Raw genomic sequence first — 12,320 nt, 5'->3', positions numbered from 1 at the left:
CCGGCATCACAGAAGGAAACACAAAGCTGTCTTTATGTCCCAGTAAACGGTTTGGAGAGGCGTCAGATGTTTCCTTCTGGTCATGTTACTAGAATCCTCCACAGAGTGAGAGGCCCCTCCTCGTCCTCCGGGGCTCTCGCCTGCTTAGGCCTCACTGGGGCCCCCTGGGCCTCCACCCCGCACTACCCTCTCTGATGTCACCCTCAGGACAGACCCAGCTCCCTCTGCAGACCGCAATTGTTCTCACCTGTAAACCTGGCCACAGCGCCTCGTGTAACCCTCTGGGATCTCTAGAGCTCTCCTGCCGTGCCTGCCTTCCTCAGCCAGCGCACCACTTACCTGCCTGTGGCTGATGCCAGGCTGGAAGACTTGAGGGCAGGTCCACACCTGGGTCCCTGTGGGTCCCCAGAGCCCACTCGTTTTGAGGAAAGGAGTGAGTGAGTGATAGATGAGTGAGTGAATGAATGAGTCAGTGAGTGAATGGGTGGGTGGATGGGTGAGTGAGTGAGTGAGCGAAGGAGTGAATGAATGAATAAGTGAGTGAGTGGACGAGTGAGTGAGCTCACCCCTTCGCAGCACCTGCATTATGCTCACTCCTAAGTGGCTTCGTGGTGTTTCCCTGCAGGGTGACATCCTGACCACCAAGTACCAGGTGGACCTCGGGGATGGCTTCAAGGCCATGTACGTGAACCTCACACTGACTGGGGAGCCTGTCCGACACCGCTACGAGAGCCCTGGCATCTACCGCGTGTCTGTCCTGGCAGAGAACATGGCAGGGCAGGACGAGGCTGTGCTCTTCGTCCAGGTTAACTGTAAGTCTGCCACCCTTGAAGGCTGAGCACCCTAGGACACACGCTAGGAAGGAGACGACCTGGCCCCTGGCTGGGGAAAGCGCAGGGAGCCCCTCAGGGCTGCTACAACCCGGGGTCCTAATGATGGTGAGCTTAGGGCAGGAGTGGGCCAGCTGGGGTCCAAATCCACAAGCCCTGCTGATCTGTAGAGTAGTAGGGTAGGTGGTGATGGTGTGACAGTGGTGAAAGTAGTGGTGTTGGTGGTATTAGTGGTGATGGTAGAGATCTAGGTGACGGCAGTGGTGGTGATGGTGGTTGTGGTGATGGTGGTCAAGATGGGGATGTTCATTGTGATGGTGGTGTAGTTGGTGATGGTGGTGTGGGTGATGGTGGTCAAGATGGGGATGACAGTGGTGATGATAGTGGTGGTAATGATGCTGTTGGTGGTTGTAGTGATGGTGGCAGTGATGGTAGTGATAATGATGTAGTTGGAGATGATGGTGGTGGTGACGGTGGTGATGGTAACGACGGTGGTGTTGGTGGTAGTGATGATGCTATAGTTGGTGGTGACGGTAACGACGGTGGTGATGGTGGTAGTGATGATGGTATAGTTGCTGGTGATGGTGGTAGTGATGATGGTATAGTTGGTGGTGACAGTAACGACGGTGGTGATGGTGGTAGTGATGATGGTATAGTTGCTGGTGATGGTGGTAGTGATGATGGTATAGTTGGTGGTGACGGTAATGACGGTGGTGATGGTGGTAGTGATGATGGTATAGTTGGTGGTGATGGTGGTAGTGATGATGGTATAGTTGGTGGTGACGGTAACAACGGTGATGGTGGTGGTAGTGACGATGGTATAGTTGGTGGTGATGGTAACGACAGTGGTGATGGTCGTAGTGACGATGGTATAGTTGGTGACGGTAACGATGGTGGTGTTGGTGGTAGTGACAATGGTATAGTTGGTGGTGACGGTAACAACAGTGGTGATGGTGGTAGTGATGATGGTATAGTTGCTGGTGATGGTGGTAGTGATGATGGTATAGTTGGTGGTGACGGTAACAACAGTGGTGATGGTGGTAGTGACGATGGTATAGTTGGTGACGGTAACGACGGTGGTGATGGTGGTAGTGATGATGGTATAGTTGGTGGTGACGGTAACGACAGTGGTGATGGTGGTAGTGATGATGGTATAGTTGGTGGTGACGGTAACAACAGTGGTGATGGTGGTAGTGATGATGGTATAGTTGGTGGTGATGGTGGTAGTGATGATGGTATAGTTGGTGGTGACGGTAACAACAGTGGTGATGGTGGTAGTGACGATGGTATAGTTGGTGACGGTAACGACGGTGGTGATGGTGGTAGTGATGATGGTATAGTTGGTAGTGACGGTAATGACGGTGATGATGGTGGTAGTGATGATGGTATAGTTGGTGGTGATGGTGGTAGTGATGATGGTATAGTTGGTAGTGACGGTAATGACGGTGATGATGGTGGTAGTGATGATGGTATAGTTGGTGGTGATGGTGGTAGTGATGATGGTATAGTTGGTGGTGACGGTAACGATGGTGGTGATGGTGGTAGTGATGATGGTATAGTTGGTGGTGACGGTAACGACAGTGGTGATGGTGGTAGTGACGATGGTATAGTTGGTGGTGATGGTGGTAGTGATGATGGTATAGTTGGTGGTGACGGTAACGACAGTGGTGATGGTGGTAGTGATGATGGTATAGTTGGTGGTGATGGTGGTAGTGATGATGGTATAGTTGGTAGTGACGGTAATGACGGTGATGATGGTGGTAGTGATGATGGTATAGTTGGTGGTGATGGTGGTAGTGATGATGGTATAGTTGGTGGTGACAGTAACGACGGTGCTGATGGTGGTAGTGACGATGGTATAGTTGGTGACAGTAACGACGGTGGTGATGGTGGTAGTGATGATGGTATAGTTGGTGACGGTAACGACGGTGGTGATGGTGGTAGTGACGATGGTATAGTTGGTGACGGTAACGACGGTGGTGATGGTGGTAGTGACGATGGTATAGTTGGTGACGGTAACGACGGTGGTGATGGTGGTAGTGATGATGGTATAGTTGGTGGTGACAGTAACGACGGTGCTGATGGTGGTAGTGACGATGGTATAGTTGGTGACGGTAACGACGGTGGTGATGGTGGTAGTGACGATGGTATAGTTGGTGACGGTAACGACGGTGGTGATGGTGGTAGTGACGATGGTATAGTTGGTGACGGTAACGACGGTGGTGATGGTGGTAGTGATGATGGTATAGTTGGTGGTGACGGTAACGACGGTGGTGATGGTGGTAGTGACGATGGTATAGTTGGTGACGGTAACGACGGTGGTGATGGTGGTAGTGATGATGGTATAGTTGGTGGTGACGGTAACGACGGTGGTGATGGTGGTAGTGATGATGGTATAGTTGGTGATGGTAACGATGGTGATGATGGTGGTAGTGATGATGGTATAGTTGATGGTGATGGTAATGATGGTGGTGATGATGGTGATTGTGGGGGAGGTGGTATAGGTGGTGATGATGGTGGTGATGGTAGTGATGATGGTATAGTTGGTGGTGATAGTGATGGTGGTGGTTGTGGCTGGTGATGGTGCTGGAGGTGGTATAGGTGTAGTTGGTGATGATAGAAATGGTGGCGGTGGTAGTGACCAAGAAGAAGCCTCTGAAACGCCGTGTCCCAATGCCCTCTAACCCCTGGCTTTCTCTGAACCCTGCAGCCCCCCTGCAGGCCCTCTACCTAGAAGTGGTTCCTGTCATTGGCGTCAACCAGGAAGTGAACCTCACGGCTGTGCTGTTGCCCCTGAACCTGAACCTCACCGTCTTCTACTGGTGGATTGGCCATAGCCTGCAGGTGCGCTGGCCCGGAGTCCTCACGGCCCTCCCTCCTTCTCGTGGCTCCCATCAGGGTGGGCAGTGGGGGACAGGGCACTGCCCAAGTACAGGCAGAGGGACGCAGTGCATGGGGTTGCCCTGGGTGACTGGGGCAGGCACAACCCACCCCAGCTTCACTTGGCTCCCACTCTGAGCATCCACTTGGGATCTGCTCTGTCCAAGTGCAGTGGACATAGGAATGAATTGGCCAGACCCCCCTTTTCCTGGGGATGTGAATGGGAAACTTGACCCCTGTTAGGACAGGTGCCCCAGGAAGGGGCAGGAGAGTTGTGTGACAGCTCCAGGGAAGGGAGGCCATTTCCAGTGGGGGTCAGGGAAGGCTTCATTGAGGAGGGGTCACTGGGTTGGGCCTGGTCTCGGAGGCCTTGCTTGGAGGCTTGTCCCCTGCAGGTGATGGGGAGCCATGGGCAGTTCTTGAGCAGGAGAGTGCCTGATTCAGAAATCCACGCAGCTCTGAGGGCTTAGAGGGCGGGGCTGCCCATCCTCAGGCTTTGGGGTCTTAAGACCCAGAGGAGCCTCTTCCCCTGGCTCAGCAGACCCCCGCCCAGCAGAGGCTGAAGGCCTGGACGGGAGGGGCAGGGCTGTAGACTTTGGCTGTATTTCCCTAGAATAGGGAGGGCTGAGGAAGGGGCCTGGGCTCTGGGTTCGAGTCTCAGCCCAGCCCCTTCCAGCTGAGCACTTTGAGGGCGTCCCCAGCACACAGCCCCTGCCTCCCAGGTAACATCGTCCCCCACGGCAATGAGTGTCCCCGCCCTCATGGCGTGCTGGCCTGGCTGGGCGCCGGGCATCCAGGTAAAGGCACCATGCTCACACCTGCGGCCACAGGGGTGTGGAGGCCTCGGCCTGGAGGCCACATCAGGCCCCTGAAATGCCACACGGGAGGGGCTTGTGGGCAGCCGTCTGGCCACAGAGCAAGCTCCCGTTTTAGCTTAGAACCAGGGTGCCTTTGGGGGCATTCCCCAGACTCCCCGGGGCCCCCACCACCCCCTGCCCTGCCAGGAGCCTGATGCACCTGTGCCCCACACAGCCACTGCTGTCCTTGGAGAACGCGGTAACTACACGGTTTGCAGACACCGGGGATGTGCGGGTGACAGTGCAGGCTGCCTGTGGGAGCTCGGTGCTGCAGGACTCCAGAGTGATCCGTGTGCTGGGTGAGTCCTCAGGGTCCTGTGGCCGGTCACCCGGGGGCCCTGGGGGTGAGTCCTCAGGGTCCTGCAGCCGGTCACCCAGGGGCCCTGGGTGGGGAAGGAGCCAGATGAGCACCCCTGGCTCCCGAGTCTCCCGGCCCCTCTGACCTCAGTTTCCCCTCTATGGAACAAACACTAGCATTCCTGGGGTCACAGGGTTCTTATACTCCTCACATGCACCCACACAGCACACAGGCGAGGCTAGGTCAGGTGACTGACATGGAGGGGAGCCAGTAGGGAGCTGGAGCTGCGGATCCAGGCCCTGCCTCTCTGGGCTCCACCCTGCCTCCTGAGGATTGCCCCATGACGACATCTTGCAGAAAGAGGCTCTGTCATGGGGGCTTTGATGAGACGCCAGTCCTGAACCTTGTCCTCATTACCTGTGCTCATTGGGGGTCCTCAGCCCCTCCTGAGAGATGCTTACAATGGAAAATAACTCTAGGAATTGAAGTGCTCCAGCACACGGCCCTCTCACCCTCACACCCACACATAGCTCCCTCACCCTCACAGCCAGGGCACGGCCCCCTCACCCTCACACTCACACACAGCTCCCTCACCCTCACACCATACACAGCTCCCTCACACTCACACCCACACCCACACATAGCTCCCTCACCCTCACAGCCAGGGCACGGCCCCCTCACCCTCACACTCACACACAGCTCCCTCACCCTCACACCATACATGGCCCCCTCACCCTCACACCTACACACAGCCCCCTCACCCTCACCCCCACACACAGCTCCCTCACCCTCACACCCACACATAGCCCCCTTACCCTCACACCCATAAAATCTCAGTTTCTTTTAGCAGCAGCCTCTGTGGCAGACAGAGACCATCAGTTACTCAATGGGGACCCATGTGCAGAGGGTGGGATCTGGGCTGCCCACACTGACCCTGGCTGGCAGGCCTCCTTAGGCCACTTCTTAATCCACAAGCAGGTCTGCGCTAGGCGCTGGGCGGGTGGCCTGGCACAGTCCCCATGCCAACACGAAGCACTTTCCTGGGCCTCACAGCCCATAAGACTCCTCCCATTTCACAGAGAGAAAATAAGGCTCAGAGGGAGAGAACATGAGGCTCAGAGGGGAAGGGTGAGGTTAAAATGCAGCCTCGAGGCTCCAGAATGGGGGCTTCCCACCACCCTCTGCTCAGGGTTTAGGAGCCCAGGAAATGGGCCGGGGAGAAGGAGGGACCTCTGTTGTCATGGGGCTCTTTATCTGGTGGGGGATCAGGCCAGGGGACAGCCACAGGGGTGGATCTGCTCTCATGAGCTATTGAAGCAAACCTCACAGCAGGTCGGCTCAGTCAGTGCGACCAGAGTCATCATCCTTATCGTCACTGCTGTTTTTATTATTATTATTGGCAGCAGAGAGGTGGGCCCTGCCTGGGACAGCCACAGGTCGCCATGTACAGTGCAGGATCGTGTTTTTCAAATACAAAATCGGGGCCCCTCTGACCTGAGAGGATTGTGGGGACGTGGTCTGGGGGCTGTGAAGTCAGGCATCCTGGACTACCCGTGGGGGCCCGTGGCCACACTGTCGGCTGACTGCGCCCCATCTCTGCCCCTCCCAGATCAGTTTCACATTGTGCCTCTGCGGTTTTCCAAGGACCTGGATGCCTACAACCCCAACATCCCAGAGTGGAGGGAGGACGTTGGCCTGGAGGTCACCCGGCTGCTCTCCAAGGTGACCCTGTTTGCACCAGCCTGAGCCTCGCCCAGCCCCTGGGGAGGCCTTGCTTCCAGAGAAGGCTAGGCACCAGGGCGGGTGGTGCTGCCCCTGAGTCCAATGTCGGGTATCAGCCAGGCCTGTGAGTGGGGAGCTTGTGAACTGGGGTGGGGGGTCTTTGTGCAGGGGAACCTCACAGAGCAGGGCAGGAACTGCACCCCCAGGACACCCACAGAGCACCAGCTCAGTCCTGTCCTCCGATGGCCGAGAGTCTCTTTAAAGCCCTTTTCACTGTTGACTAAATTCGCCTCCTGGGCGGGACACTGGCGACAGAGAGAAGGATCAGGGGCAGCCACTACCCTCAGGGGGGAGAGGAGAGAGCAGACCCGGGCAGGGTGGCAGGGTGGGCTGTGGGGTGCCTGAGGCCCTGGGCACCCCAGGAGAGAAGAAGGCCCAGCCCCCGAGAGGTCATCCAAGGCCACCCTCAGGATGAGGCCACTCTGTGCTTCCCTAGGCCTGTGACTAGTGGCAGGTACTTTTGTGCTGGGTGTTGAAGGATGAGTAGGAGTTTGCCACATGGGAGTGGTTGAAGTGGGGCTTCCAGGACTCGAGGAACAAGCAGAGCCCTGTGGCTGCAGGGGTTGTAGTTGAGAGGGTGCTGCCATGGCTGGGCCTGGGGTATAAGGGAGTAGGGGATGGCAGGGGACAGCTGGGCCACACAAAGGAGGCTTGACTTACCATGACGTCTTGGGAGGTGCTTGCTCTGGCCACAGCGTGAGGGGAGGCAGGGCGCAGCAGAGCTGAGGCAGCAGGAGTGGTGGGTTGTAGAAGGCGGCACAGGCGAGCAGGATTCTGGGGCCATCCCTGGGGCGTGAAGGGCCAGGAATGACTTGCAGGACAGCTGACCAGGACTTGAACAGCCCAAAAGTGGAGGCAGGGTGTTCCTGGGGCTCTGGAGTGTGACAAGGACAAGAAGGGCAGCTGACTAGAGCCATCTCTGTCCCCACGGCCCCACAGGAGACCAGCATCCCTGAAGAGCTGCTGGTGACCGTGGTGAAGCCAGGGCTGCCCACCGTGGCAGACCTGTATGTGCTCCTGCCCCCTCCCCGGCCCACCAGGAAGAGGAGCCTCCTAAGTGACAAGGTACTGCCTCCCATAGCCTGCTGCCCGCCCCTGCACCATCTTAGGACTCCCTGGAGATAGACCCGATGAGATGTATGTAAGCATATACCTCAAGGGGTTGCTCACGTGATTGCAAGTCCATAACCTGTGAAAGAATGAGTTCTGCCAAAATATCTGTTCACATTCTGGAGGCAGAACACACCGTAGGGAAGCTCACCTTTTTGATTGATTACATTATGGAAGGTCATTACATTCTATCACATTACAGATGGTCATTACATTACATTATAGTACATCATGGAGGGTCATAACATTACATTACATTATGGAGGGTCATTATATTACAGTAAATTATGGAGAGTCATTACATTACAGCACATTATGGAGGGTCATTATATTGCATTACATTATGGAGGATCATTACATTACATCACATTATGGAGGGTCATTACATTATAGCACATTATGGAGGGTCATTACATTACAGCTCATTATGGAGGGCCATTACAGCACATTATGGAGGGTCATTACATTACATCACATTATGGAGGGTCATTATATTACATTACATTATGGAGGGTCATTACATTACATCACATTATGGAGGGTCATTACATTACGGCACATTATGGAGGGTCATTACATTACAGCACATTATCGACAGTCGTTACAGCACATTATGGACGGTCATTACATTACAGCACATTATGGAGGGTCATTACATTACGGCACATTATGGAGGGTCATTACATCACATTATGGAGAATCATTACGTTACATTACATTATGGAGGGTCATTATATTATAGCACGTTATGGAGGGTCATTACATTACGGCACGTTATGGAGGGTCATTACATCACATTATGGAGAATCATTACGTTACCTTACATTATGGAGGGTCATTATATTATAGCACATTATGGAGGGTCATTACGTTACAGCACATTATGGAGGGTCATTACATTACATCACATTATGGAGAATCATAACGTTACATTACATTATGGAGGGTCATTACATTACAGCACATTATGGAGGGTCATTGCGTCACAGCACATTATGGAGGGTCATTACATTACGGCACATTATGGAGGGTCATTACATTATGGCACATTATGGAGGGTCATTATATTACATTACATTATGGAGGGTCATTACATTACAGCACATGATGGAAGATCGTTACACTACATTACACTATGAAGTAATGGTGGCACAAGGATTAAGCAATTGGCTGTGAACCAAAAGGTTGGCAGTTCAAACCTGCCCAGAGGCACCTCAGAAAAAAGGCCTGGCGATCTGTTACTGTAAAAATAACAGCCTAGAAAACCCTATGGGCAGTTCCACTCTGTCACATGGGGTTGCTATGAGTCAGAATCGACTTGATGGCACCTAGGACAGATGAGGAAACTGAGGTGCAGAGAGTGACTCTCCCACAACCTCAGGCTCCAGGGGGTCAGAGTTGAGCCTCAAGCCGTCCGCCAGCATTTCCTACTCCCCCGGGCACCCCTGTATCGAGGACCCTGCTCAGCCACTCTCTCTGCTTTCAGAGACTCGTGGCCATCCAGCAGGTGCTGAAGGCTCAGAGAATCAGTTTCTTCTTGCGTGGCGGGGTCCGTGTCCTGGTGGCCCTGCGGGATGTGGACACAGGTGAGATGGTGCTCAGCCCTGCAGGGGTGGACGTGTGTCAGGCACCTCGACGCACAGTGCCACGGGACCTCCGCACCGCCCACAGCGCCTCCTGGCCGGATGTTGGCCTCAGAGAAGACCCCATCAACCCCCAGACCTGAAGCCAGCTGATCTCCCTGAGGATCACATGGGGGCTCCTTCTAATCACACTGACCTCTGGGTCTCAGTGCACACCCCCCCCCACCATGGACAGTCCCTACGGGCCACCCTGTGCCCTCTTACCTCTGGGCAAGAATCCCTGTAGGAGTGGAGGGGTCCTTCTGTCTGAAAAGACACTGTGCCCACAGGAGATCTGGCAGGTCCACTCACACCTGCACAGAAGCAGACTGAGGGCCCGTCCACTCCCAGAAGGAAGCCTCCCCCCAACACAAGTACATTGTCCCTGTGCCACAGCCGGTGTCCTCCAGGAGAGCGGTGGTCCCCCATGGCCACACAGAAAGCCCCTTGGCCCTCTGTCACTCACCCACCTCTCCTCAGCCACCCCAGAGGGAGCTGGGCCAGGGACTAGAGACCTCTGCCCCTGCAGGGGCCGGCATGTGCCTCCCACAGCTGGCCCCTCTGAGCATTTTCCTGCTGCTATTCAGAAACACCACAGTGGGGGGCTTTCAAGAGCAGACATTTTCTCACAGAGGAGGCTGAGAGTCTGAATTCAGGGCACAGCTCTAGGGCTGTCTGTCCCTTCGCTGGTCTCTCTGTGCTGCTCCTTACATTACACAGGATTACATTTAGGACCCATCCAACCAGAGTGTGACCTCATGAGCATAAAACTGTTCCCAAGCAGGGCCACACCCACAGGCACAGGGGTGGCATTCCACTCACCTGGGGGTACACGATTCAATCCGCGACACCCACTGACAGCTGCTTGGTTTGCAGGCTTCCAGCGGCTGGGTAGAGGCAGCGGCTACTGGGCAGTGGTGGTCCTCTTTGTCGTGGGGCTCTTCGCCGTGGGAGCGTTCATCCTGTACAAGTTTAAAAGGCAAGGCCGCCCACTTCCCGAACACTGGCATGGGTGCTCTCGGGCAGGTCCAGGAGGGCTTCCTGGAGGTGGTGGCTGGGAGGGTGGCTGTGTGTTTGCTGTGTGGTGGCTCCAGGTGCAGGGGGCACTCCTCCAGCTTCATTCCCTGTTCTGTACTGCATGGCAGCAGGTCCCCAAGGTAGATAACCAGCCTCTCACAAACCCCCAAGCCTATCCCATCTCATCCTCCATCCTTGGGGTATCCTAGCTCACACCCTGTTCAGCCCCACCCACCCTCTGAGGGAGGACACTGTCGCATTTCACAGACCAGGGGACCAGACTCAGAGAGGGTAGGCAACGTGCCCAAGGTCACAAGGCTGGTGAGCTGTGTAGCCAGGATCTGGCCCAGGGCTGTCCCTGCCCTGTGATTCCTCAGCCCCTTCCCTTTTCCAGGCCCCAGGGGGTGCAGCTGGGGGTCCTGCCCCGGCACCCTGGGTGGGAGCAGGTGGGGGCTGGTCTGAGGCCTCTAGGGCAGCAAGCAGGTTGCGTCCACAGGGGGGCCCTGTGACTGTCTGCACTCCTGAGCCTGCTCCCCTCTGTAAAATGGGCAGAATAGCCTTCTCCAGCCAGGATTGAGTGGGGCAGCCCCAGGGGTTGGGAATCTGAGCTCACCTGGATTCCAGGCCTGGGGAGGAGCCAAACGACAAAGGTCACCAGACCTGCTCCCTGCAAAATGCGGCTTCCAGACGTGACCCAGCTGTTTCCCCTTTTGCTGGTTCAGCTCAAGTGGTCCCCAGGGTCCCTTGGAGGACATAGCACATGCCCCTTCATACTTGTTACAGGTAAGGGCCCCTCCTTTCTGGGCCCTGGATGCCGACCCTCTCTGCTATCTGCCGCCTCCCCTACTCTGCTCCAGGAACGGGCCTCAGTGCTGACCAGGCAGACGCAGCCCTGCCCTGGGGCAGTATCCAGGCTGGGGCCGCAGTCAACACCTTGGACCTGCCCCATGTCCAGTTCCAACAGAAGGGGACGCCTGATACACTCTGAGGGCATGTGACCGGGAGAACTGAGCTAGTTGGAGAATCCAGGAGGGCTTAGCGGCAGAGGCGAGTTTTGAGTGGAGATCCTGAAGGACGAGTAGGAGTTAGCTGGCCAAAGGGGTCAGAGCAGAGCCCAGGCTGGGGGCTTCCTGATTTCCAAACTTGCAGACGCCCACTTCTGTACTTGCCCAGCTGGGGGTCTCACGGGCATCTGGGATTCCAGTGGAGCTCAGCATCCTCGCCCCATGGGCCCCCTGAGCAAAGGGTACAGCCTTCCCTTGGCCCTGGGTGACCCTCCCTGATCTCCACAGCCACCCTGGCATAGATTTGTCACGGCCAGGAAGCCGCAGAGGTGGCGTTGAGCCAGGCCGCCTTGCTACCCTGAGAACAGAAGCTGTTTAAAGGTGGTGTGGACAGGACCCTGAGGCCCTGACTCCGGTGCCCACTCGGCTCTGATTTGTAGGGCTTGGGCAGAAGGCGCCCCCACCACCCATCAGGCCCCCCACCCTGTTGTGTGCAGTGGCTTCTTCACATGGACGATGTGTGCTGTGAGGACCTTTGAGAGGCAGGTCCACAGTCCTCCCGCCTCCCGTGGCCTCTCTGGATGGCCTTGTTAGGAGCCAGTCTGGGTGTTTTATTGTCTGCCGGAGAGCTGCCCACAATTTTATTTCTGATTTGGGGCAGGGGTCACAGCGACTTCTATTTCAAGGGGCGGTTCTCAGCCCCCAGGCTCTGCTGACGTCTGGTTCCCCTGGCGTGTGGGAATGCCAGCCCACACCGGGCATGTCCACACACACTATCCCAGTTAATCCCCACGCGTGGTGTTCTTGTCCCTGTTTGCAATGACTGATGCTAAGCAAGGAGGGGGGACAATATCTGCCCAGAGACACACAGGCCCTCTCCCAGCTCCCAGCTGCCTCCTGCAGGGGCCCCATCCCCATCC

At 55.9% G+C, this 12,320-nt stretch overlaps 1 protein-coding gene across 1 annotated transcript in view; it reads left to right on the top strand.

The window, feature by feature from the left end:
* SORCS2 (sortilin related VPS10 domain containing receptor 2) overlaps positions 1–12,320 on the top strand; it is a 568,942-nt gene that overhangs the window by 540,118 nt on the left and 16,504 nt on the right. The window contains exons 19-25 of the mRNA XM_049886699.1: positions 626–812; positions 3,541–3,674; positions 4,743–4,866; positions 6,475–6,587; positions 7,587–7,712; positions 9,244–9,343; positions 10,256–10,358. Coding sequence (XP_049742656.1) covers positions 626–812; positions 3,541–3,674; positions 4,743–4,866; positions 6,475–6,587; positions 7,587–7,712; positions 9,244–9,343; positions 10,256–10,358 — 887 coding nt within the window. The remainder of the gene's footprint in view (positions 1–625; positions 813–3,540; positions 3,675–4,742; positions 4,867–6,474; positions 6,588–7,586; positions 7,713–9,243; positions 9,344–10,255; positions 10,359–12,320) is intronic.

This window comes from Elephas maximus, chromosome 5 (assembly GCF_024166365.1).
Source record: "Elephas maximus indicus isolate mEleMax1 chromosome 5, mEleMax1 primary haplotype, whole genome shotgun sequence".
Taxonomy (NCBI): Eukaryota; Metazoa; Chordata; class Mammalia; order Proboscidea; family Elephantidae; genus Elephas; species Elephas maximus.
The sequence above is the reverse complement of the archived record's forward strand: the minus strand, read 5'-3'. Positions and strand labels throughout refer to the sequence as shown.